General features: G+C 44.6%; 1 protein-coding gene across 1 annotated transcript; it reads left to right on the top strand.

The window, feature by feature from the left end:
* The first annotated feature begins 371 nt into the window (after positions 1–371).
* Positions 372–8,343, top strand: GPRC5D (G protein-coupled receptor class C group 5 member D). The gene is made up of 3 exons (XM_007076298.3): positions 372–1,296; positions 6,909–6,976; positions 8,078–8,343. Exons 1-3 carry the CDS (start codon positions 402–404, stop codon positions 8,156–8,158), a joined length of 1,044 nt encoding a protein of 347 aa, XP_007076360.2. The 5' UTR covers positions 372–401; the 3' UTR covers positions 8,159–8,343.
* Positions 8,344–25,901: the final 17,558 nt, after the last annotated feature.

Raw genomic sequence — 25,901 nt, 5'->3', positions numbered from 1 at the left:
TCCATTAACGTTGACAGCGCTCGTTCTGGAGTCCGACCTAACTGGAATCTCATCAGCCATGCAACCTTTGTCACATACCCTATTTTGTGAAAATGATCCTGCCTCAGGTTTCAAAAAGGCTTGGTGGAAACTGACGTGAAAATGGATGAAGCATCGGGAAGTAGACACTGTTTTGCTTTTCCCAGCAGAATGGAGCCAGGCGAGATTTCAGGGTTTGATAGTTTGGGGACGTTTTGTCCAGTATGTCCAGGTGTCTTCTTTTGGGAATGAGAGACATTATAGTGCCCAAATAGGACTACCTGACAGGCGCTCTTATGGGTGGATGTAGTCAGAAATTTGTCTCATCTTTCTTCTGCAGGGAAACAGAAGTCCATTCTCGTGAGGTCCACCTACAAGTCACCATGTATGAGGACTGCGTCAAGTCCACTGAGGACTATTATTTCCTCTGTGACAACGAGGGGCCATGGAGCATTGTTCTAGAGTCCCTGGCAATAATTGGCATAGTAGTTACGATTATCCTACTCTTGGCATTTCTCTTCCTCATGCGAAGGGTTCAAGACTGCAGCCAGTGGAATGTCCTTCCCACTCAGTTCCTCTTCCTCCTGGGTGTGTTGGGACTCTTTAGCCTCACGTTTGCCTTCATCACTCAGTTCAATCAGCAAACTGCCCCTGTACGCTACTTTCTCTTTGGGGTTCTCTTTGCTCTCTGTTTCTCATGCCTCTTGGCTCATGCCTCCAACCTGGTGAAGCTGGTCCGGGGCAGAGTCTCCTTCTCTTGGACAACAATTCTGTGCATTGCTATTGGTGTCAGCTTGCTGCAGATAATCATTGCCACTGAGTATGTGACTCTCATGATGACCAGGGGTATGATGTTCATGCATATGACACCCTGTCAGCTCAACGTGGACTTTGTTGTGCTCCTGGTCTATGTCCTCTTCCTGATGGCCCTCACATTCTTCGTCTCTAAAGCCACTTTCTGTGGCCCATGTGAGAACTGGAAGCAACATGGAAGGCTCATCTTCGTCACTGTGCTCATCTCCATCATTATCTGGGTAGTGTGGATCTCCATGCTCCTGAGAGGCAACCCACAGTTCCAGCGGCAGCCCCAGTGGGATGACCCTGTCATCTGTATTGCCCTGGTCACCAATGCATGGGTCTTCCTGCTCCTGTACATCATACCCGAGCTCTGCATTCTCTACAGATCGAGCAAGCAGACTTGCCCTTTACCAGGGAATGCCTGCCCAGCCCCAGCCTACCAATGCAGCTTCAGAGTGGAGAACCAGGAACTCTCACGAGGTACTTTCCCAGGGGATTCAGGGAGTAGGGAGGCTTTCTTGTGGGAAAAACAGGAGAGAAATTGAGAAATAGGATGAACCAAGAGGGAACAATTTAGATGGGCGACTTACTATTTCCAAAAAGGAGGTAAAGATACCCGGAATCAAGATTAGACTTTTACGAAAATTCAGTTCTTCCAAAATACAGAGATTTATGGGGGAGAGGCCAAGACAGAAACGAATCAAAGGCCCTAAATAAAGAGGGTGTGGCTGAGTGCTCACGCTGGGTAAAGAAAGGCACCCACTATAAAGTGAGTTAACTAGCACCAAATTAGGCTTGGACCATGCAGTTGCATGGCATACGATGCTAAGTCCAGATGTTTGGGCCATCGGATGCAAAAGTCAATCCAGGTAACATGTGATTGACATTTTTTAAAATTTAAGTCTTGAAGCTAATTTGCCCAAACATCATAATAAACTGATTCATAGGACTCATCACTTCATTAATGTCACAAATCCCAATAACTTCTAAATCTCTACTTTTCAAACCATTCACTGCTTGAAAGCCTTCAAAGTTTGCAAAAAGTGACCGGAAGAGCCATCGAATCAGAATTCTAATAAAGGCTCCGATATGTAATCATTAACAGAAATAAAGCAACTTGCTTATGTGACATTTTCAAAAAATTTCTGGTCAGATTTTGATTTTATCTTTATGTAAGACCAAGCCACCTGTCTATACTTGGTTAATGAATAAAATAGATTAACCATGACAACAAAAATGCTTGGACCCTACCAACCTGGGAGATAGTGGCTAATTTTGGTTGTCTAGAAATATGTCAAACCCCATTCATTCCCTTCTGAAACATCTGGCCTATTATTCATAACCCAATATCATAGTTTTACATCAATTTTTGTGTCTTAATAGGCATCTGATTCCTCACAATTTATTTCTAATGTGCAAAATGATGTTATTTTAAATGTTGTATATCACACATAATGTTCACCAGGCTCAAAAAACTTAATAGAAGCTTTCCCTTTAAGTGCATACACTTTTTTGAGCTGTCATCTATGGCCAATTACACATTCAAATTAAATCCTGTTCAGAGAGATGCAGCCATTCATTCTTTTCAGTTCAGTTGACCGAGAGTCGGAAATTGATGCTATACATCCTTCCTTTAACAGTTTTTCCTTGCTTGTTGATGGTGCGTCATCAGATCACTAAGGTTTATGGCAGAATTGCAGAGTCAATCCCTGAAACTACGTCTTGTAGTTCTCACCAGAAGATTAGATAAAATTTCTTGTGTTGTTTTATTGTCGTTGTATATTTCCAAGAAACAAAAGCCGAGAGAAAGAGAGAGAGGGGTTCTTAGAATTGTTCTAGAACTCCCATTGTTCTAGAACTCCAATTGTTCTAGAACTTAGAATTGTTCTTAGAACTCCCAAACATACTGGGAGTTGTAATGATCAAGAGTCCATACCCAAAAACACAAGTGTTTTAAGTGTTCTAAGGAGGGTTTGGTGAAAGACCAAGAGCTTAGTACTATCCTTGTCACTCGAGCATGGTTAGAAAATCCATTTCTGAGCAGGAAATGCCTGCCAGTGACAGTCACTGTCAAAGCAGTTTGGTGTTTTGTTTGTTTTTATTGTAGACAGAGAGAGAGCATGAGTGGGAGAGAGGGGCAAAGGGAAAGAGGGAGAGAGAGAGAGAGAGAGAAGGAGAGAGTCTTAAGCAGGCTCCATGCTCAGCTCAGAGCCCAACACAGGGCTTGATCCCACGACCCCGGGATCATGACCTGAGTCGAAATCGAGAATCAGACACTCAACCAACTGAGCCACTCAGGTGTCCCCAGTTTGATGTTTTGTTAAAAATAATAATAATAATAAATCAGTAGTGTAGTAAAGGACATACAGATTGCTCTCCACATTGGTCAGAATAACCAGAAACTTAAACTGGGACAACAGAATCAGAATCTAGGTCACCTGGGAAAAATTACAAATATCAAAACTTAGAAGAATAATTGAAACTCAGTACAAAATAGAGGATTCCACCAAGCTCAGGAAAACATACCAGTAGACACAAAATAGATAAGAGCCAGACTAGAACAGTACGATAACAAGAACTTGAGAAACCCTACGTATGTATTATAGGTCACAAGCTAGCAATAGGCAAGCAGCTTACCACTGCCTTTGTTTTCCTTTGCTCAAGAAACACAGTGCTATATAAATAGACGTGTGGTCAGCAAGAACAATCAGGCTGTTGTGCTGGGCGTCAGTCAGCCAGTCGCCAACAAGAATACCCATTCCAGTTCTGGGATCCACCAATGAGAAGTGTGAGGGACTTGGGGAGGCTGAGGGAAAACCACAAAGACAGTTAAAGGGTTATAACATCAGACCCATGTGGAAAGGTTAAGACAATGGAATAGACAGTAGTTCTTAAGGTGCCTTCCTCATAGACCATGCCAGTTCTCTCTCTAAATTCTGTACACCAAAACATGACATTTTGTGTGAGTCCATGAGGCATGCGTTTGTCATGAGACTCTTCTGATTAATACTGCCTGTAGCTGTGACTCCAGTCACATAATTATTTGATTGACCACTGGGTTGTGAGATGAGAATTATTCATCTGAAAGAAGAGAAAGACAAGAGGAGATTAGCAGGGAATTTCACAAGTATGAAGACCTCTCTCCAAGAGGCTGTTGTCCTGTTTTCTGTCTCCAACTAAAGACAATCTGTAGGAGTGAACTCAAACCAAAGCACAAAGGATTTAGATTAACTGTGAAAATAAGAGTTAGTAAACACTGAAATAGATCGGCAAAGGGGATTAAGGACTCTATTTCCCTGGGATTCTTTCAAAAGAAGATTAGGCTTTATCTCTCTGAAGTGGCTTATGAACTTAATTCCGAGATCTAAAAACATCCGGGTGGAGAATAAAAATGCACTCAGGCATGTTACCACAGGACACCAAACAAATGGTTATAAATATTCTTTGCCCTCTATTATAAATGCATTCCTAGAAAGCTGTATATTGATTATATTTTTTAAACCAGTTGTCCTTTTAACTGAGATTTTTTTTTTTTTTAACGTTTATTCATTATTGAGAGACAGAGGGAGACAGAGCATGAGCATGGGAGGGGCAGAGAGAGGGGGAGACACAAAATCCCAAGCAGGCTCCAGGCCGAGCTGTCAGCACAGAGCTCGATGCGGAGCTTGAACTCACAAACCACGAGATCATGACCTGAGCCGAAGTCAGACACTTAACCGACTGAGCCACCCAGGCGCCCCCTTATAACTGAGAATTTTAAATGCAATATAATTTGTGGAGATCTTAAATATAGAATATCAGCCATCAAAATTTTTTTGTGAAGGGAAAGCTCTTGTTCTAATTATTGCTTATTTCATCTGCCCTAGTTTACTTAAGGTATTGTTATATCAAGTTTGCTATAAGCAAGGCCCATGTATATGTGTGTGTGTATATATATATATATATATATATATTTTAACATTTATTTACTTTGAGAGAGAGAGAGGGCGCACGCATGCACACGAGCATGAGCAGGGGAGAGGCAGAGAGAGGGAGAGAGAGAATCCCAAGCAGGCCCCACACTGTCAGCGTGGAGCCTGACTCAGGACTCCATCTCACAAACCAAACTGTGAAATTATGACCTGAGCCAAAATCAAGAGTCAGACGCCTAACCAGCTGAGCCACCCAGGCACCCCAAGACCCATGTATATTTTAAAATATCACATTATTGTGGGCATTTTTTTCTGTTCATTGTTTGAAGGTGTACCAACCTAGCATGATTCTTTTTGAAGGCTTTAAGATAAAAACAATGAGTCTATGCAGTGTAAAAGTGGTTCAATGACTGTAAAATGATGTGAACCAAGAGAATGTTACCGCAAACGTAAGCCCATTCATTGGGCTGTTTGCCTTATAGTAAATACGAGCTTTTGCTGGACGGCCCTTTTTTTTTTTTTTTAATTTTTTTTTAATGTTTTTATTTATTTTTGAGACAGAGAAAGACAGAGCATGAGCGGGGAAGGAGCAGAGAGAGAGGGAGACACAGAATCTGAAGCAGGCTCCAGGCTCTGAGCTGTCAGCACAGAGCCCGACGCGGGGCTCGAACTCACACACTGTGAGATCGTGACCCAAGCTGAAGTCGGACGCTCAACCGACTGAGCCACCCAGGCGCCCCTGGACAGCCCTTTTTGACAATTCTCAGCATGTTTTTCTTCAAGGCACCCCCCTTCCTAGGAGAAACCCAATTTCAGTGGTCCCAAGTGGTGTAGTTTTTGTTTGCTCTTTCTCAGGAACAACTCTCAGAACTGCTGTTTTATCAACTTCAAGAGCTACAGGTTACAGAGAGAATCGTGGTGTAAATTAGGGAAGAAGACAGTGAGTCTGGGCAGGATTTGTCTGCTCTGAGGACGGATAAGGCACAGGTTTGACATTCCTAAAGACCCAGAGAGCGTGAGATAATTGTGCAGCATGGGGCAGCAGAAAGAACGCAGAATCTGGATGCCCTGGCTTGAGGCTCAGCTCTGCTTCCTGCCAACTTTGAGACAAAACCAAGCTCCTCAACGTCTAGAAGCTCAGGCTCCTTGCCTAAATGATGGCTATAATGTCTCTGCCTCCTCCCTGTATAAACATAAGGTCTTCCTTACTCAACTCAGATTTCACAGCATGAAGTGGCTGCAGGATGAACAGAAAGAGGAAAACACTTTGGTGTTTTCCTTTGGTAAATCCATGAACAGCAACCAGTCCTGGAGAATTCTGGAGAATGAAGCTTCTCTGGTGTCTAGTCTAGTCTGATGAGAATGTTGGGTGAATGTCGGTCCCTAAGGAGCTGAGTGTGAAGGAGTCTCGTTATACCTCAAGGAACAAAGTTAAACCGAGAATTCAGTTCGTTCTGCCATGAAGGAAAGAATAGCATTTCATATTTCACAGGGTCCGACCCTCTAGAAAAAAATGACAATGGGAAGACAATGTCAGAGCATCACGTATGACCACACCACCAGCACCACCGTGGGTAATAATATGCAGAGTGCAGCAATATGGTGTTTTCGATGATCATGCCCTATTCCAAGGGCCGTACACATATTGAATGACTTAATCCTCAAGACAATCCTATGAAGGACATTTGCTATTGTGATCATCATGATCTCCCTCTTATTCGCATCAGGAAACAAAGGCAACCAAAGGTTAAGAAACTTGGCCCCAGGTCACACAGCTAGCGAGAGAGCCCCTAAGTGTGAACCCTGGGGCATGGCCATGTCTGTGATCATCAAACAACAGATACGTATCGTGCAAGGGCCTGACCTCGGAGACAGACAGACACAGCTCAAAAGTCTTGTTGAGGGGACCGACATTAAACACATAACCGCGCATGGGATTATTCTATGTCCTGAACACACGTACGCCATCCATAGCCAACCTTCCTCATAAGCTTTAAAGCACTCTTTTTTTAAGTCATAGATTCAGGGGAAAAAGAAAAAAAAAATCAGCCTCGACTGAGAATTCCTTTCTAAAAGGCCAAGAACCTCTTTGCAAGCCCTTGAGTCTCCTCATAGTCCTCATGTGCTGTTTCCACGTGAATCTCTGACACTAACCCAGCCCTTCCCTCCTTTGGCTTTCAGCCCGAGACAGTGATGGAGCTGAGGAGGATGTAGCATTAACTTCATATGGTACCCCCATTCAGCTGCAGGTAAATGTGCTCGTCTACAATCACCAAGGAGGGATACAGCAAGCCCACCTTCCACAGGAGAGCTGTCAGGCTTCATTTCCAATGTCTTTACTGACCTGAGAGAGGAGAGGCAGGGCAGGCTCGTCCCTCCAAGTCTGTGCAGCTTGAGTCATCCAGATATAATGCCTTTGTCTCTGCCCGAGCCCCTCCAAATCCCCATGGCCCCTCCATTAACGATGTACTCCAATATAGGTGAATGTCGCTGGAAAGAAAAGGCAGCTTGAAGGGTTCGTGTGAGGGTGAAGAGGAGCAAGCTCGCTGCTTTTTGCCTTGGGGGCAACAGGGACTTGTGAATATGGATGAGGTCACATCTGCTTTTAGTATCTATCAGTTGTCTAGATGATCCCCTGAGCCCCGCTGGCTGCCTCTCTGAGTCACTGTCTAGCTCCTGCAGCTCAGGCTGCCCCCAAGAACTGGGTTAGGGCTGTCACCACCATCACCAGATGGGTGTAACCGATTTTAATTCTTTCAGACAAAAGCAGAGGGAGCGCTACTGAGTAGAAGGGGAGGCAACTTGCGTTTGTGTCACGATGGCTTGAGGGCACACAGACGCAGGCAGCCAAAAATACCACACTGGGACACGGTTCTTGTATTTTGATCCCCGTAACTGAAATCTGAGGGTGAAAGTCATGCTCAGATTGTTTGTTTGATGAACCGTACACGGCAACTCTAAATAATCCTAATCCTTCTGGTCTGTTATCTGAGACTTTGCCTTTTCCTGGAATGGCACACAGCCCAGGATACAGAGAGATCGTTTGCCGTCATTAACCCTCTGGAGGGCATTTACATGATGAGAAGATCTTTATTATACCTTCTCCAAGAATTTCTTGGATTACTTCGATGTCCAGTGATCAGCTCTTCAAGAATCTTGCAAAAAGATTCTTGTTACTGGCTAAGAAGGAAGATGGTAAAACAAAGTTCTGATGTGGGTAGCTTCAATATTTTTTTTCTTTATCAACAAAGGACTGAATGAAGCTGAAATGGTATTTCAAACGTAGCTCTGGAGAGTATCATCCCTTGTGTTGGCTCAGAAAGTTGACAATGCCATTTCTTCTTTTCCAGACTGTTGATCCCGCGCAAGAGTGTTTTATCCCACTGCCTAAACCAAGCTCCCAGGAAGATGCAGAAATACAAAGTCCATAGGAAACACGTGCAGTGAAAACTCAGAAGATCATCCCAATGGAGCCCTGATGGGTTGCTGGGTAGTCCTGAGTCACACTATCAACAGAGTATGGGCTCATCCTTCCTCCCCTGCTTCCTAGCCCATTCCATCCATCTGGGACCCATCATCAGAAGACCACACTCTCAAGCAAAATTACAATCTTGCTGGCCACCCTACCTTGATTATGTGTCTCTTTCTTCCTTCGTGCAGCTGAAAGATTCCCTTCTTTAGCAATGCAAAAACAAATTGGCACCTCTTACTAATGGGGCCCAAAGACCTTGGTCTGAAAAAAATAGGGCCATATTAATGTGACAAAATATAGAGGTCCAGGGATGCCTGGGTGGCTCAGTTGGTTAAGCATCTGACTCTTGATTTCAGCTCAGGTCACGATCTCATGTTCGTGAGATGAACCCTTGCATCAGGCTCTGCACTGACAGCCAGGGGCCTGCTTAGGATTCTCTCTCTCTCTCTCTCTCTCTAGAGAGAGAGAGAGAGAGGGAGAGAGAGGTCAGTAGCAATTTACTACTAGATTGATCTTCTAGTCATGTTTTATAAAGGGACCCTAAATGAGTAACCCAGAATTTGCAACAAAAATTATAGCAAAATCCTCGGGAGCCCCACAATTGGGCATACTAAATAACACAGACATTTCATGGGCTTGCAAGCTGGCAGCAAACTGGCAGCTTTCTCCCATGGTTTTAGCACCCCATGACAGCGAGTATGGTGGCAGATGTGGCTGAGGTCAGTGACCTGCTTTGATGAACCACTAAGAGCAAAGGAAGAACCACCCTAGTTGATGCTTATAAAGGATTTTAGGTGGTGCATATAAAAAGCAGTCTGCCTGTCTTGATGTTTCTAATGGACTGATGCCTCTGCCTTAATTACTTTGACTACATTCCTCCTACAGCTCCACATCCTTCCTGATGGATTCTTCTATTCTTAACACCCATTTGTTGTACATAACAGGTATAACAGGACCAGAGGTGTGCCACCAGAAAACAGAACCTTAGAGAAAAAGAAAGACTTGCCCAAAGTCACACAGTAGTTAGTGGTGGGCCAGGTCTTTCGACTCACAGGCCACCCCTCTTCCCATTCTATACAGCTTCTCCATGCCTGTATTTCTGTATTAACAAGTAAGCATGGACCCCCTGAGAACCAAATGTGATATCTCAGACCAGTGAGTGTTGAGGACCTCCTATGTGAAAGCAATTTGAAGGATAGCTAAGACTCCATACATGAAAAAGAGCCTTTTTAGTAAGCAACATACAGCGTGAACTGCTCAAGATCACCAAGTATCTCTTTTTTTTTTTTTTAATTTTTTTTTTTTAACGTTTATTTATTTTTGAGACAGAGAGAGAGCATGAACGGGGGAGGGTCACAGAGAGAGGGAGACACAGAATCCGAAACAGGCTCCAGGCTCTGAGCTGTCAGCACAGAGCCCGACGCGGGGCTCAAACCCATGGACCGTGAGATCATGACCTGAGCCGAAGTCGGACGCTTAACCGACCGAGCCACCCAGGCGCCCCTCACCAAGTATTTCTTAAGCACCTGCAAGAACAGGAGCTGTTCTTGGATTGAGCCCTAAGCAGATAAGGCAGACAATGCTGCTTTGGCGGAGTTTATGGTTTTTGTAGGGGAGATAACACAACGCAGAGAATTTCAGGATCACAGCTCCCTCCTTTTACAGACAAGGAAAGGGACTTGGCCAGAATAACATGGCTTGCCCGCGGCAGAATTGACTAGAATCCAGGTTCCCCAGCTACGGTTCAAGGGCTTGCTCACCCTCTACACATGTTCCATGTTCCAACATGTCATATATTTTTCTGCTGCCCTCAGATAGCTGATCCTTTTTGAAATCTGTGCCCTGAGCAATGTTCTCAGAACAAACAAGTATGTAGGTAAATGACCAAAGAGTGTCGCCCTCTGCTTTTATCGGTAATAAAAAATTGAGGGAAACTGTTTAAACGTGAAGACTCAGACCTATTGATTAGATGCTATTTAACAAACCACGTAAAGAACCCAACTCGAGGGATAAACAAGCCACAACCTTACATCTGCTCTGGAAGAAAATCATCATCACTGATCCTCCTAGTTTTTATCCTCAAAATGATGACAGTGGCATCTTCAACATAATTCTGTTCTGTTGAGTTGGCCAACCCATTTTAATAATGAGCCCATTCAAACTGCATGTGGTAGCTAATATTGTTTCCCCAAATGTCTTTCTTAAAATTAGTAAAAGTAAAATCGAACATCTTTGTACCAAATTATGGACTACATGTTAGTTAGATTTGAGGGGTGGGGGTTCTAAGGTGGCAAGTGCCTCATTCAGGCTATTTCAGGAATGACGTTGGATTGTGAGGTTACATATGGCAGCAGGGAGACAAAACTCTCTGAGAGCAGATATAGCCACTCAGCCAGCTTCGTGGAGATGGAATACTGTCAGGCATTGGTAGGAGATTGTTGTCCCCACCCCAGCCCTGAAATGCCCCTCAGCCATTTTGATAATTTCCTCACTGTCTCCTTTTGAGGTGTTTTCATGTATCCACCCACTATGGGCTGACTGGTTCTCTCCCCAAGTATCATATTCAGATTCCTGAAAGGAAGTCTGAGCAGTCCAGCTAATCATCATTGCTTCTGACAGGGAGCTCTTTAGAAGTGGCCCTCCTCTTAATTTACAGTCAGCTTCTGGACTGACAGCCCATGGGTCTCATACCCATCCTTGGTCCATTCAGCTGTGCCTGCCTTTGTCATGTGGTACAGACTTGGTCACATACGTCTGTTCCCTCAGCAAGAAGCTGTGGGCAGGAAATTCGCCTCCAGGCAGCAAGGCATAGCATGCACCATGAGTGGCCAACACAGGAGAGATTAATCCAGAAAAGTATGAGTTTATGAAGTTAAAGAATATTTTAATGGAAGTACAATTTCATTTCTTTGAAGTTAATGCAGCAATTCACATAAAGCTAAAAACCCCAATAGCCTTCTAAGTCAAGATCCATGAGGAACCACTTAAAAAAAAAAAAGATAAAACTATTTATGATTACCATATTGTACTCAATTACTCAATTCAACAGGTATTATGTGAAGATTTAAACTCATTTACTTATATGTACCAGGTTGTATCATTTAAACGGTGCTTATTCTCTTACGGATTTTAGATAATCCTCTGCTGACTTTATTTATCCAGAAGAAAGGGTATTGGTGAAAAACTTTGTTATAAAATATCTCCCTGGTATAATGTGGCTGGTTAGCTCAGTTAGAGCATGATGCTAATAAAATACCTGCCAAGTAGAGTTAATATATCCTTCATTTTGATGATTTTTCCTGACCTAAAGATCATCAAAGATTTGTTTCCCTCCACATTAAATTTCATGCTCTCCCCGTAAGCTTAAAGGCTTCCAGTTAGCATGCCTTATTTCAAGCTGTGGTCTGATCAGGCTAAATTCTCTCACGCTCTCTACCATTATTCCTTCTTCTCCTTGTATTGTTTTTTTTTTATTTTTATTTATTTTTTAGAGAGAGATGGCACAAGTGGGGGAGAGGGGCAGAGGGAGGGAGAGCACGAAACCCCCTGCGGCACTCAATCCCATGACCCTGTGATCATGACCTGAGCCGAAATCAAGAGTCTGATGCTCAACTGACTGAGCCACCCAGGTGCCCTTCTTCTCTCTTCTTTTAAACAGATGACCCCTTTTTCCAGGATTCTTTCTCCTTCAGATTGGCCAGATTCATGCCTTGTTATCCTCTTTTTCTCCTCCCACAATCAGTTCCAATCTACCTTTTCCCAGAAGCTTTCTCTGATAATATAAGGACCCAGGGGTGTCACATACCAAGCCCTTAAGTTGTGGCAGAATGAAGTTCTCTTTTTGCCTCAAGCTCAGATGGTAAAGAAGATATTTCTGTAGCATCTTCCTCAGATTAAGCCTACTCATCTCCTTTACGAGCACACAATTGATGAGCAATAAACTGGAAAACGTATGTGTGCTTCCTTGGTACAAAAGCCTCTGTATTTTTCGCGAGAAGAAGGCGCTTCTCAATTAACATTCAACGGGGGCAATCGTGAAGACCTCGACTTCTAAGGAGACATGCTTGACATCCCAGACATCTCCTTGGAGTCGTTGAAAATGTCTTGATGGCTCAAGCCAGTTTTAAGCTCCCGGTCTTCTGTGAGAGATCATACTGGCTGCCTTTCACAGACAGATGAGTTAAAATTAAGTTTGCATTTTAACACGTATCAGAATTTATTTATTCAAAGGGCTTCAAAGTGGAGGACTCAGGAAGCATGAGGATGCATCCACTGCTGACAACGTTATTAGAATGGTTTTCCTGGAACAGCTTTCAAGAAAGTCTCAAGAAAATCAGTGTGATTGGGTTACTGTGATAGTCCAGCTGTCAGATCGGAGAGGTGAGTTGAATGAGGAATTTCCAATATTGATCTCATCCGTCACTCAAAGAACTACCAAGTACGCTTCGGAAATGCCATTGGATATCTTTCTGGATTTTTCTAAAGAGAGTGGAACTATTAGAACTCAAACCACATTTAATCAGTAGATAAATCAAATCCGGGTTTGGAAACGTTGCACCAGATCTCCAACAGGATGAATCCTCTAGACAGACTGTTTTTTTAATATGAAAAGTAAGCAGATTTTATTGACTTTTATATGTTCTAGGAGAAAAACATTCACATGTACAAGATTGGCATTTGATATGAGATGTGTTCGCACTTTATTTTACACAAGTCCTTTCATTTGAGGTCAGACATAATTTTTCATCTCGACAGGACTTTCACATGATTATCGTCACAAGCTCTTGAGATAACTATGTGTCATCACAGGGCTCAAGATAAACTAAACTGGTAGGGATTTCAGTCATATCTGTTATTGCCCAATTACTATAGGATAATGGAGTACACGTAGTAAAGCAGATACAGAGGAAGCTATCCATAAAAAAGGTGTAAAACACAGGGAAAGAAAATAAATTATAGTACTGCATATGTATTTTATTTGACGAAACTGACATTTTTAACTCACCAACATGTTCTTTTATGTGATATAAATATACCAAGGGAGCACGATTTTAAAATTCCTTTTAGGGGCGCCTGGGTGTCTCAGTCAGTTAAGCATCCGACTCTTGATTTCGGCTCACGTCGTGATCTCGTGGTTCATGAGATGGAGCCTTGCGTCAGGCTCTGCACTGACAGTGTGGAGCCTGCTTGGGAGTCTTTCTTTCCCTCTGTCTCTGGCCCTCCCCCACACATGCGCTCAGGTGCGTGCTCTCCCTCTCTCTCTCAAAGTAAATAAATAAACAGTTAGAAAAAAACAAAAAAAAAATAAAACAAAATAAAATTCTTTTTAAATTTTTTTTTAACGTTTATTTATTTTTGAGACAGAGAGAGACAGAGCATGAACGGGGGAGGGGCAGAGAGAGAAGGAGACACAGAACCGGAAGCAGGCTCCAGGCTCTGAGCCATCAGCCCAGAGCCCGACGCGGGGCTCGAACTCACCGGCCGCGAGATCGTGACCTGAGCTGAAGTCGGACGCTTAACCGACTGGGCCACCCAGGCGCCCCAATAAAATTCTTTTTCAATGTGAAATTCACTGCTTAGTTATTCTGTTTTTAAGAGTCTTATAGATGTGCACATCTTCCAAAAACAGAGCCCACCTGAACATACTAACAGGGCTGAACTTTTAAAAATATATTCTACAAAGGGAACGTTTTGTCGTAGCTCCCACCTGGACTTCATTGGTATGTAGAAGAACTCTGTGTAGACTTCATCTGCAATTCATTTTTAAATTCCTTAATGTCAACTCCAAATGGCATTACTCCCAGGGCAATTTCTGTCTGGAAACTTTCTGTCAGTCTGAAAAACTGAGCTTTTTGAGTTTTGATTTGAACTTACAGCTGATTCACATTTTTAAAAATGTTTGCTAGATCTGTTATTATTAGGGGCCTGTTTTAAAAGCAAATGAAAATCCATGGAAAAGAAACAAGGAGATGCCTATAGCAGGATAAGATCTTAGAATAGATGGATCTTTGGGATGACTGGTCCTTTAGGCTAATAATAATTTACATACATATATACATACATATACATATATACATATATATATGTATATAAATCTTTCTAAGATAATAAGAATCTCTTTTAAAAGTGCATTTGGGCCACTACCACTCAGCTGTTTTTTACAGTATAATCTGAACTACATCTGTAAACTGCAACAGACACAAACCCCATGAGAATCCTTATTTATGAGCAAAGATGTCACTGAAAGATTTCCAAAAAAGACTGTGCTTTTTGGTTTCTAGCTACAGTTGTTATCACCATGTTCTGATGTTGATAACCCATTTTTCTAAACACCAAAACAAATGACAGGAGCATTTAGGAAATGAGGAATCTCCGTCAACTCTATGGAAAGTGTCAGCTCCGGTAGTCGTAAGTGCTGTTTGCCAAACGTTTTTCAAACTCTCCTGCCTTCCAGGCATATGGCAGGATTGCCCTTGTGAGGTTGGGTGGAACCCTGGCACTAATTCTGGCCAATAAGTTGGAGCAGAGATAATGTCATGTGCAAAGTCAAAGCCAGGCAGAGGCAATTAATTGCTGGCGCAGGGCCATCGGGAGTTTGATTCTTTTTCTTCCACGGTGGCAAGCTCCATCCATCTGGATTCCATGATGAAGATGCAGTCTAAGCAAGAAATAAGACGTTGGTATTAACTCACCCAGAGTCGGACTTGTTGCCTTAGCTGGCCCAGCACATTCCGACTAACTTAGCCATGAACCAGTTGTCTGGTGTCCTGAAGGGAAAGGAGTTACTTGTCTGGATGTTTTACTTTACCACTGATTGTTCTAGTGCTCTTCAAAGACATCCTTAGATTAAAGAAGAACCACCCTGTTCTTGACTGATATATGCCAGACGAATCTGCCAGCCAGGTGGCTCCATGGTTGTTCCCATAATTACAATTCACTGAGAAAGCTGCCATCATAAAAGCACGCAGAGGATGAGGTGGTGACTTAGAACACAGAGTCACTCTGTCTGAGAGACTGAGGGCAAGGAAGTCTTCACAGTGGAGGTCAAAAGCTCGAGCTCTATCTTAAATGGTAGGCAGGAATTCATGGGGCAGGTGATACAGGGAATGATAGAGCAGCCACCAACAAGGAGTCTTTGTGCAAACCAGAAAAATGTGCCCCCTATGGGTGGATGAATTAGAAAAGGTGCCTCCCCACCCCCAACCCCCAGGGAGGCAGCCTCATGCCAGGACACAGGGCTTGGTAAGCGGAACGAGGCTAAATTCCAACCTGCTCACCATCTCAGCCAGGTGTCTCTGTGCGGTACAAAAATCAACAACAACAAACTACTCAGCTGACTGCAATGACCCAGATTTGCAGGGCAGAAAAAAATACCCGTGTAAAGGTGTAGCTGCGAGGAAAATGCAGACACATCCAAGACAACCGCGAGGCATTCGTTATCGCTAGAGCACAAATGCACAACAGGGGCAGCAACCGGACATGGGGCTGGACAGCTGGGCTTGGTCAACTCATACAGAGCTTCTATCCCAAAGGCAGGAATGTAGCCCTGGGAAGGAGGAGCTCCAAAGGGAGAAGCCCACGCTGTATTGAGCCGCGTTGGAAACTCAGGCAAAAGGCAAAATGAGCGTTCCTGTTTATACTTACCAAAATACCTCCCATACTTTGAACCAAATAGAAAATCTCCAATGAAAAAAATCTAAGTCCATTGCCTAATCTGTTCACACGCCTCTGTCAACCCTCATAAACCCACGGGAGGGACAGGACAGCCACACAAGCCTGGGAACCACGGTCCGATTGGAAACAATTGCTCCTGTTGCGAAATAACGCAGGGTTGTAAAACAAAAAAACCACAACAGGCTGTTTTTATAAAATGTTGATGTGCTGTTTATCGTGGTCTTTTTTGCCTTCATTTTGATTTTCAAACATATTATTTACCTTGATTACTGCGGGTCTTGGTGCTCCCTTGAATTTTGTGCCCAAGGTAAGTGCCTTACCCTCCTCCCCCTGCCTCCCCCACCCCCAGCTGATCAGATTTGCCTCCTGTGGAAGGAAGTGTGTAACTGGGGGAGAGAGAACCCTGGTTACACATTAGAATCACCTGGGAAGTTTGAAAAGTTCTCCATGGCTTGGGACAGCCCTGTGGCTCAACCATTTGAGCATCTGACTCTTGATTTTGGTTCAGGTCATGATTTCACAGTTTGTGAGTTCGAGCCCTGCATTGGGCTCTACGCTGGCTGCATGGAGCCTGCTTGGGATTCTCTGCCCCCCCTCCTCCCCCTTCTTCTTCTCTCTCTTTCTCTCTGTCCCTTTCCCGCTTCACTCTCTGTCTCTCAGGATAAATAAATAAACATTAAAAAAAAAAAAAAAAAAAAAGCTCTCCAGGGCCTGACCTCACCACAGACCAATTAAGTCAGAATTTCTGGGAGTGGAGCCCAGGCATGGGTATGTTTTAAAAAATCTTTCCACATGATTATGTTTTGCAGCCAGGGTTGCAAACCACTGCCTTAAACAGATATGTGGGATTAGATGCAAAGAATGAGGAAGGGGGAGAAGTCGGGATCCTGGCCGGGGTAACTAGGTGGATGATGATTCTGTTTTGTAGAAGAGGTAACCCAGGAAGAACACATGTGGGGGTGGAGAGGAGAGATGAGTAGTCTTGCATGAGCGGAGTTTGAAATGGAAATGCGCACATGCACTGGAGGCCGTGGAGTTCTAATAGAGACAGGGAGAGACTTGGGAAGGAGCTTAGAGGCGAAGATGGAAACTGGGGGGAAGGTGTGGTTGTACCAGGAGCATAAGGAGGGGGCCCCAAGTGGGGTCCTAGTGCTGGCAAAGGCCATTCCATCCCTAAAGGGATTGTCTCCTGATATCCCAGTCCCACCTCAACCACTGGGACATCTCCACCAAGATCCTTCCAGAGAGAGGACCTAAGTACTGTCCACAGAACCACATGACATGCTGAATGAACGTACTGAGAGTCTTCCTCTGGCTTGGAATTCAAAGGTTGAGGAGGCAGCAACCAGGGCTTGCCTGGAAAATTGGTGGATCTGCCAAAGAAGAACAAACGTGGCTAACTATCCAATGCCTTTCCTCAAACCTGCAGAATCAGACAAATCAGCCGGGACAGTTGTTCCAAATATAAATTCTCCTTGTCAGACCCAGAGCTACTAAATCAGAACCTCCAGGAGACGGCCCTGGGACACGGCATTTTTAACAAGTTCCCGTGTGATTCTGAAGGTAGTGTGAGGGGTGCCTGGACGGCTCAGTTGGCTAAGCATCGGACTCTTGATTTATGCTCAGGTCATGATCTCCCCATTGGTGAGGTCGAGCCCCACATCAGGCTCTGTGCTGACAGTGTGAAGCCTGCTTGGGATTCTATCTCTCTCTCTCTCTCTCTCTCTCTCTCTCTCTGCCCCCCCCCCATTCTCTCTCAAAAATAAATAAATAAACTTAAAAAAAAAAAAAAAAGATAGTGTGAGCTCAGCAAGCACCGCTCTGTTAACAAGGGAGGTCTCCCTCCTTGCTCTGGTTTGTAACAAAGACTGTCCTGGCTTTCCCAACTTGGCCCAGGAAGGCAGAAAGTGATTGGCTTGATATGGCACAATCAATGGAACGATTTTATGAGTCAGTCCTGTCACTGGAAACATTCAGCTTCCAATCTGCACCTCCCCTCCTCCCCTTGTCCAGAGTCATGTTCAGCCCAGGACACACTCACCCAGTTCTCCTAAGAGAAAACATTGCCAGAAGCAGCTTACTGCCTTAAATTTAGGAAGATAAATCCTTTCTGAGCCTACCTGCTGGCATATGCTCATCGATTTCCAGTTTGGTTTATACAGGCTGGAAGGTCCTTGTTCATCTATTTGGTTCGAGTCAGTTTAGAAAAGTAATGCACTTGAAAAAAAAAAGAAGAAGATTGCAATTGATCTTTGGGGGGGATCAATCTAAAATGGTTCTCTGATTTTTGCTTTGGGGATGCTTTTCTCGTTTATATTTGAAGTTGGTTCTTGTGTGGTTCTCGTAGGAAACAGCACTTTCCCAAGCTCAGCAAAGAAAAGCCTCAGGGAAATAAAACTTGGATGTGATGAAATGCACTCAGCCCAAAAACTAAAGAATTTCCTTTCTTTCCTCCAAGCCTCAGGCTTGTAAGTAGCTTTTATCACATTGGCTTTAAGTGTTCTTATATGAAAAAATAAAAATAAAAAAAAATTAGAACCTCATGGTGGATCAGCTGAAATCCATCAAAATTATTTCAGAAGAAATGGAGACACCAGAACAGACCAGAGGGAATTTGACAGTGGTGTTCTCTAAATGAGATGTTATAATCCCAATTAGCCTGTGACAAACAAAAAGACGCCTTTCTCCCCAAAACTGTATTCGTTCATGCAACAAATGCTCCTATATGTGCAGACAGTGTGCTGGGCCCTGGGAAATACAGAAGGAAACAAAACGAGTTCCTGTCTTCCTGAAGCACACAGAAGAGTAGGAGAAAAGCAGGTAAGCCAGCCAATAAATATAACTTCAAATTTTAAGTACTCGGACACAAAAAGGCTGGTCCTCTGAAGACCAGCTACCGTGAGAGCCCAGGATTACTCAACTGGTAGGAGGCCTCACAAAGGATGCCACATTGGACTGAGGTGTAAACACTGTCAAGAAGAGTTTGGGGAGATTTGGGAAGAGTCGGGGCAAGACCCAAGTGGGAGGCACGTAGAGCTGGGCCCCTCAAGGGAAGGACTTACAGAAAAACTAGTCTCTGAAGGGAATTATTGGCACCATTGAGAACTCTAACTCGCAGGGTCAGACCCAAGAAGGACTGGCAAACCAGACAGGAGAGAGGCAAGGAGTCCTGGAAGAGATCACAAGATGGAGAAATGTCAGTTCCCTAGACCCAGGGGCAGCCAGGCAGGGTTTGAGGTGCCCAGAGCCCCAGACTGCCCATGTCTTGGCAATGAGCAGCAGCGTCCGCTTACTGCTTGTCTTAAAATATTCGTGTCACTTCCTAGGTGTCCCAGTAGGTGAATATGAGAGGTCCTGCCTAAGGGTTTAGGCCAAACCTAAACCTCATGAAAATCTACCTGGGATTAACCTCGTCTAGATACATAAGTTAACTCCTCAAATTTCTTCACTATATATAGGAAAGCCTTTCAGACTGGAATGCCTTTCTGGAAGAAAAGATGTTGAGAAAAGCAGGGATGTAGGAGGCCATAGATAGCGAGGTAATGCTCTTTGTCACATCACCCACCCTAAGGGCATATGAGAAAGGTCGTGGAAAGCCAGGTCACAGGGGTGGGTCATGAATCCTCGGTCACAACACCTGGTGACATGCATCACTTCTCCACTTTGCAATTAACTTCTGTTTTGTTACTGATTTGACTGGAATGATTTTTTTTACCGGCATGATATATTTGCATACACAAAGTGATTAAGATTAAGGGCGATGGTTTCACCTCACTGTGGAAGTGACTCTGTACCTTACAATTACATCTGATCTCTGGCTACACGCATAGATGTGTTGTGTAGGTGAGTTGCACACGTGTAGGTGGGTTGCACATGCATAGATGTGTTGTGTAGGTGAGTTGCACACGTGCAGACACCCCGCACCCATACTAGGGATCTCCGAGACTCTCACAGACTGCCGGAAAAGATACTTGGAGAGCCAGCAAACTCCTTTTATCCTTTATGCAGAATTGATAAAGAACTATCTTTCTTGGAGCACCTGGGTGGCTCAGTCAGTTGAGCATCCAACTCTTGATTTTGGCTCAAGTCATGATCCCAGGGTCGTGGGATCAAGCCCCGAGCTGGGTTCTGCTGAGCATAAAGCCTACTTCAGATTCTCTCTCTCTCTCTCTTTCTCCATCTGCCCTTCTTCCCCACTTGAGCACTCTCTCTCTCTCTAAAATAAAAAGTTTTTTCAATTATTCTAACGAAAAAGAATGATCTTTTTTCCTATCCTCTTATTTCCTCTTTAAATAACATGTAACACACACGTGCACACACACACACACACACACACACACACATACACACACATACATACCAACTCCCTGGGTGGGCAAAGTTTTCAGGTTCCCGTTTGGTATGTCACAGCCACCGGGTGTGTCAGGAAAAGGAAGGGACAGAAGGCCCAACCAATGCCTTTGAAGGGGGCTATGGGACCATTGGGCCACCTGTTCTGCTGTCATTACCGCAGACAGCAGAGGGGCAGCAAGGGGTTGTGTGTAAGAGATCCCAAGGCAGCCCACCCGGCTTTGACCCTCAGCCCTATCACTTGGTCGCTATGTCACCTTAGGGCTCCCATTTCTGCAGGTATGAAGCAAAAGGGAGATACGTAATCATAATAACTCATACGGTTTTTATAAGTATGAAATGAAAGAACCACAAAAAGAACCACCTTGTTCGCAGGCCAGGGTCCGCGCCTTTTGGAGGCTGCTTCTCCTCACATCATCCCCCTCATTCATGATGCGAGGGCTTCTGGGAACTTAGAGACAAAAATAACCTCTCTTACTAAGCCATTCTGTGATGCGGTTGCCCAGTTGCATGGACCGCTCAGGACACTCTGGGAATTGTCCCTTCATGTGTTCCTGGATTTCTGGTTCTCAAGGCCTTAACTTTCATTTCACCTCATGATACCTTTTTCTTCCTTATTTTTCCAGGTCCCTGATTTTCTAACCCTTCCTTCCTACCTAGGGGCCTTCTCTCCCCACCCTTCCCTCACTCCCACACTCCCTCCCCAGTTCAGCTTTGTCTGCCTCCCCCTCTGGCAGCTACTTAAGTACACTCAGATGCTCCCTCTGACCCGCTCCCTGGTTCCCAAAGTGTTCGACGAGTTCACGGGTTTATGACTCAGATGACTAAGCTCAGGCTATGCAAGCACAACCCACAAACCTTTTTGATTTTGCTGAGAATACAAACCATGAGTTTCTTTCTTATGCAATTAATCGCCCTCAAAGAACAACATGGACCTGTTTTTTTGTACTTAAAAAATGATAGCTTTTGTGTAAAGAACTCCATCGGGCTATATTTCAGGCATTGACTGCATGTTCCTGAGGCAGGGGGTGCACGCTAAGTTCAAGTCTCTTTGCAGAGGAGTCCACATGATTGATCATCGTATCACAATACAGCGTTATTAAATACAGATGCAAAGTATTCGCATGGTCACTTCCATTCCAAAGCAAACCTGTGAGGAATTGTTCTGTAAAATAAAACTACCAGCCAGGGGATGGTTTATGACAACCAAAAATAACACACTTACTAACAGGTGAGGGTGTGTCGAATGAAGAGCATTTTCCTTTTCCCCTGAGGGCTGAGGGAGTGTTTGGGGTTGCAGGTGTGGGAGAAGAAAACTGCACAGTAAAACCGATAACCCCTCCACGGTCCTTAGAATCCAATGCCAGGAACAACAACATCCCAAGTAAAACTCCAAAACCCCAACAGTTCCAAGACTCCTTGAGCCTCCTGGTCCAGCCTACTCCCAACACGGGACGCCCTGTATCATCCTCAACAGAGCGTCATTGAGCTTGAATACATCCAGCAGGAGTTAACCCACCGCTTTGCAGGAAGCTCTTCTGGGAGCTGCATCCCTGAAATTTCTAACCATTCGGCCACTTGTTAGAAGCAAAAGGGAGATAAATGGTCATAATAACTCATACGGTTTTTATAAGTATGAAATGATATTATACAAATAGAGCCCTTAAAATGGAACCTGGCACAGAGTAAGCTCCCAATAAATGAGACCCATGTCGAGGATAACGTAGCCTGCAGAAGTCTTGCCCTCTCCAGGTGAAATAGCTCCATTTCCATCAACCGTGCTGTATATCACGTAATTCTAGAAACAGCTCCCCTGTTAGAAGCTGCCCAATTACAGTGAGACGCGCAGAAATGGATTTAATAATCTGAGGTGGGGTAACATGTCCCCAGTTCAGCGAGAACAGCAGCTGCCCTGATCCAGACTTCACAATTTTATCAGTGCTGCCTTTGATCGCGTTGGCGTTTTGCCTGCTAAACCACATTGCCAGTCGGTATCCAAGTCTTTCCAAACAATATTTATGTAATTTATTTGGGAGGTATGAATACATCTACATTCATTAAACTAAATTCTTGGTTTGGGATCTTCATTCCAGTCTTTTGCAATACGTTTGTATTCTCATTTTTTTTATTCAGTCTTTTCCTAATGTTGTGTCGTGTGCAAAATTTGATAAACCCATGCTTTGTTTTTAACCGGGTGGTTGATAAAAGTGTTACCCAAACAGATCGAAAGACAAAGCCCTGTGGGAAACCGCTAGAGACCTCCATCTCTAAATGATCTCTTCTTGAATGTTTGCCTTATGATTGCACCTAACTCTATTACCATTACCCCTGCCTTTTTCCATCTTGTTCATAAAGATATTGTGCCAAAATCAATATATGCTTTTTCCGCTTCAATTTCTTATGGGTAAAAAATGTTGATCTGGATTTATTCCTTCTTAGGGAAAGAGAGAGAAAGTAGTTTTACATAATCACAGGATACGGTGCTGGTCCCCCTCCTACCACGCCGCAGAGCTCAGGGCAAAGCTACATGGGTTTGTCAGAGGTGTTTTTTTGATTTGATAGAAATCCCACAGAAATGATGGACAGTAATATGAACTGATGCAGCTTGTACACATGCAGTAAGCAAATTCCATCAAAATTTCACCTTTTCTTTTCCAATTTTTTTAATGTTTATTTATTTTTTGAGAGACAGAGCGAGAGCAGGGGAAGGGCAGAGAGAGAGAGGGAGACACAGAGCCTGAAGCAGGTTCCAGGCTCTAAGCTGTCAGCACAGAGCCTGACACGGGACTCGAACCGACGAACCTGAGCTGAAGTCGGATGCTTAACCGACTGAGCCACTCAGATGCCCCCACCTTCTTTTCTCTTGAGATCATCATGCTTGGATCTGGTGCTTGAGACACGTGGGTCAGGTCACAACTATAGAACTGTTACTTTCAAAGGTTTGTCAAGGGCTGCCTCAGAAATGTGCCCTCAGGAACTACACGGGAGTAAAAGACTCCAGAGGGCTGGGACAAAGCCCCCTGAGGGGACAGATAACTCCATACAACCAGGAAAACAGGAAGGTGCTGGGGATGGGATTTGACTCAGTATGGGAGTCAGGGAAGAGGAAGGATTATCACGCTGGCAGGGAAAATGAAGAATCCTGTCTTGTCTTACAAGTCCTCCTCTGACACTCTACTTTCCCAAGAGGCAAATGTTCCCTTGGCTTGGGGCTCGTCGGGGAGTGACCTGGGGTTAACCACAATATGCCCATCGTCACCCCCTCCTTCTCTCCACAGCTTGCATGCGGAAGGGAGAGGAGACACTAGACAGGAAGTCAGGGGAAGAAAAGGCAATTCGGGAGGCAAAGTAAAATGAGAAGGAAGCTTAAAATACAGAGTGACCATGGCCGTTTTATTGGATTCTTTACTCAAACACCCACTTTGGGGCAGGGGCGGGGGGGGGGGGGGGGGGGCGGGGAGAGGGTCTAAAACTGGCCACGCAAGTGTTGCCAGTAGACAAAACACAGAACCTGAAATCTGGCCCCAGTCGTATTGAGTCCACTAGGCCTGAGTTCTCTCCTCTGTAAAATGAAGGCCGGGGGGCCCAACTGAAGAAGGTCTGTGACCTCAAACGCCAACATTGTAGGCACTGGAGTGTTCCATTCTGAAGGGTTCAGAGAGTTCTAGCAATCTGGAGGTGGCAGAAGTGAGGGTCAGGCACTGATACCCTGCCACACAGACCCATCTGCATACCTGAACGTCCTGAAGCCACGGCTGGGGGCGGGGGGTGGACAAAGCATTGTCTGCCCTGGATGGAAGAGATTCTAGAAGACGACCACAGGCTGGACCATCCCATGTGCAAAGCCAACAATCTACAACCCGGAGGCCGATTTCCCAGACCCCAGGTTTCAGCAGTCCACACTTGAGAAAGATTTTTCTGACGCTCCAATTCCAAAATACTTCCATGCTTCAGATCGGGGCTGGAACAGCAGCAAACCTGCAAACCCCGATAGCAACAGAAGGAAGTGGGCCAGGAAGGAAAAGATCAGCTGGGCACAGTTCGGCTCTCAGCAATAATGACAAGGCTAGAAATGAAGGAAGGAAACCCAGAATGCATGGGGGCAGGGGACCGGGAGGGATGGGCTTTACTGCTGCCTTTCCAGGGCCAGGCTGTACTCTTTGTTTTGGCACGCTTTCCCTGACAAAAAGTCAATGTTCTCACCACATAAATATTCGTCGACATTAATAACAACAGCATCTGACACCGTTATCCGTAAAAATGCCAGATTGCATGCAAATGGGCTGCTAGAATACCTTGGAGAGTTTCACAAAACTAACACACCGGGCAATGAACGTCTGGCAGAGGAAATGGGTCCTTTAATGATGGTGGGAGGGAGGACACGAACAGCTCATACATACAAGCCTTTTAAAATGGGACGCATTTGCCTCAAGCCCACTGAATGTCTCTGGTTCTGCCTCTGCACCGGGCCCTCCCTGAGGCTGATCTCTGAGGTTTTACCGCCATCAAGTGGAAGCATGGGGTATGGCAGCGGCAGAAGAGCCTCCGCGTGACGCCAGAGGCAGAGAGGAGACTCTGACAGTGAAAGATGAGAGGAAGGTTGCTGAGTTTCACTTCATTATCACCCATTTAGTTCAAAGGAGATGCCATTTTGGTTCCCAGCCATCAATCAACCGGCGTCACTTGAGGCCCAAGCTGGGCTAAATTTGCACCTTCTATTTCAGCCCAGTGAAGATGGAAACCTACAGGAAGTCTTTGAAACCCTCTTGTCCGATATCGTAGTAATTGTCAGGTGCCCAAACCTCCAGTTCCTGTGATGTCCCTATTTTAACAGAAGAGTTTAATTATGGCCCGAACACGTAAGACCTGAAGACAGGGTAGCAGCCACGGACAGGGTTTGACAAGATCTGTTCAAACGGGGAGCAGTTATCTACCTGCCAACAAGAAACAAGGATTCGGCGAGGTGATGGTCTACTTGTCCAAACTCTGTATTTCTTGGGAGAGAAGCCAGCAATGGGCGCCATTTCCATGTTTTCTCCCGTTTTTGAAGAGGCTGACATGAGGACTGCCATCATGGGATTACAAAAGCCCGGCAGATCCTTGCCCCTAACAAGAAAGCAGATCCAGGGTACTCTGTGGCTTTGCCTTTCACTCAGGCCCTTCGCTTGGTTGATGGGCTAACGACCAGAGGAGTAAAGAAAAGAGGGAAGGGAATATGTATTTCTTGAGTACCTACACCGTGGTAGATAATACACGTGAAATTATATTGTCTTCACCTGACAACAACCTCACTGAGGAAAGATTAACCTCTTAAGAAAGATTAGAATGGTCTAGAATGATCCATCTCATTATTTGTAATTCCCCCTTTTCAATACAAACTAAGCTGATGCTGGGACAAAGCCATGTGGGAAACCACCAAATCTTTGTGGAACGTAAACATCCTTAATTCAGAGTGTCATTAATTCTCCAGCCTCACCTCACCTCTTCCCAACAGGGTTTTTCCTTCTGATGAAAAACGGAGCATCAGGCTCTTTGGAGATAACTCCCAAACTCAGCTACGAATTTCTAAATGTCATTCCATTTCTGCATATGGGGCTTTATTCTTTTTCCTTCACCAAAGAGTGTTTCCTATTGCCCCACCCCACAGGGCTGCTTCTCGGGGTAACTAAATAACAACT

Source organism: Panthera tigris, chromosome B4 (genome assembly GCF_018350195.1).
Source record: "Panthera tigris isolate Pti1 chromosome B4, P.tigris_Pti1_mat1.1, whole genome shotgun sequence".
Lineage (NCBI taxonomy): Eukaryota > Metazoa > Chordata > Mammalia > Carnivora > Felidae > Panthera > Panthera tigris.
The sequence above is the reverse complement of the archived record's forward strand: the minus strand, read 5'-3'. Positions and strand labels throughout refer to the sequence as shown.

Excerpts from the sequence above, each read along its gene's own strand:
- GPRC5D (XM_007076298.3), top strand. The coding sequence starts at position 402 with ATGTATGAGGACTGCGTCAAGTCCACTGAGGACTATTATTTCCTCTGT. Across the intron at positions 1,297-6,908 it reads GAACCAGGAACTCTCACGAG|CCCGAGACAGTGATGGAGCT; the intron begins GTACTTTCCCAG and ends TTTGGCTTTCAG. Across the intron at positions 6,977-8,077 it reads GTACCCCCATTCAGCTGCAG|ACTGTTGATCCCGCGCAAGA; the intron begins GTAAATGTGCTC and ends CTTCTTTTCCAG.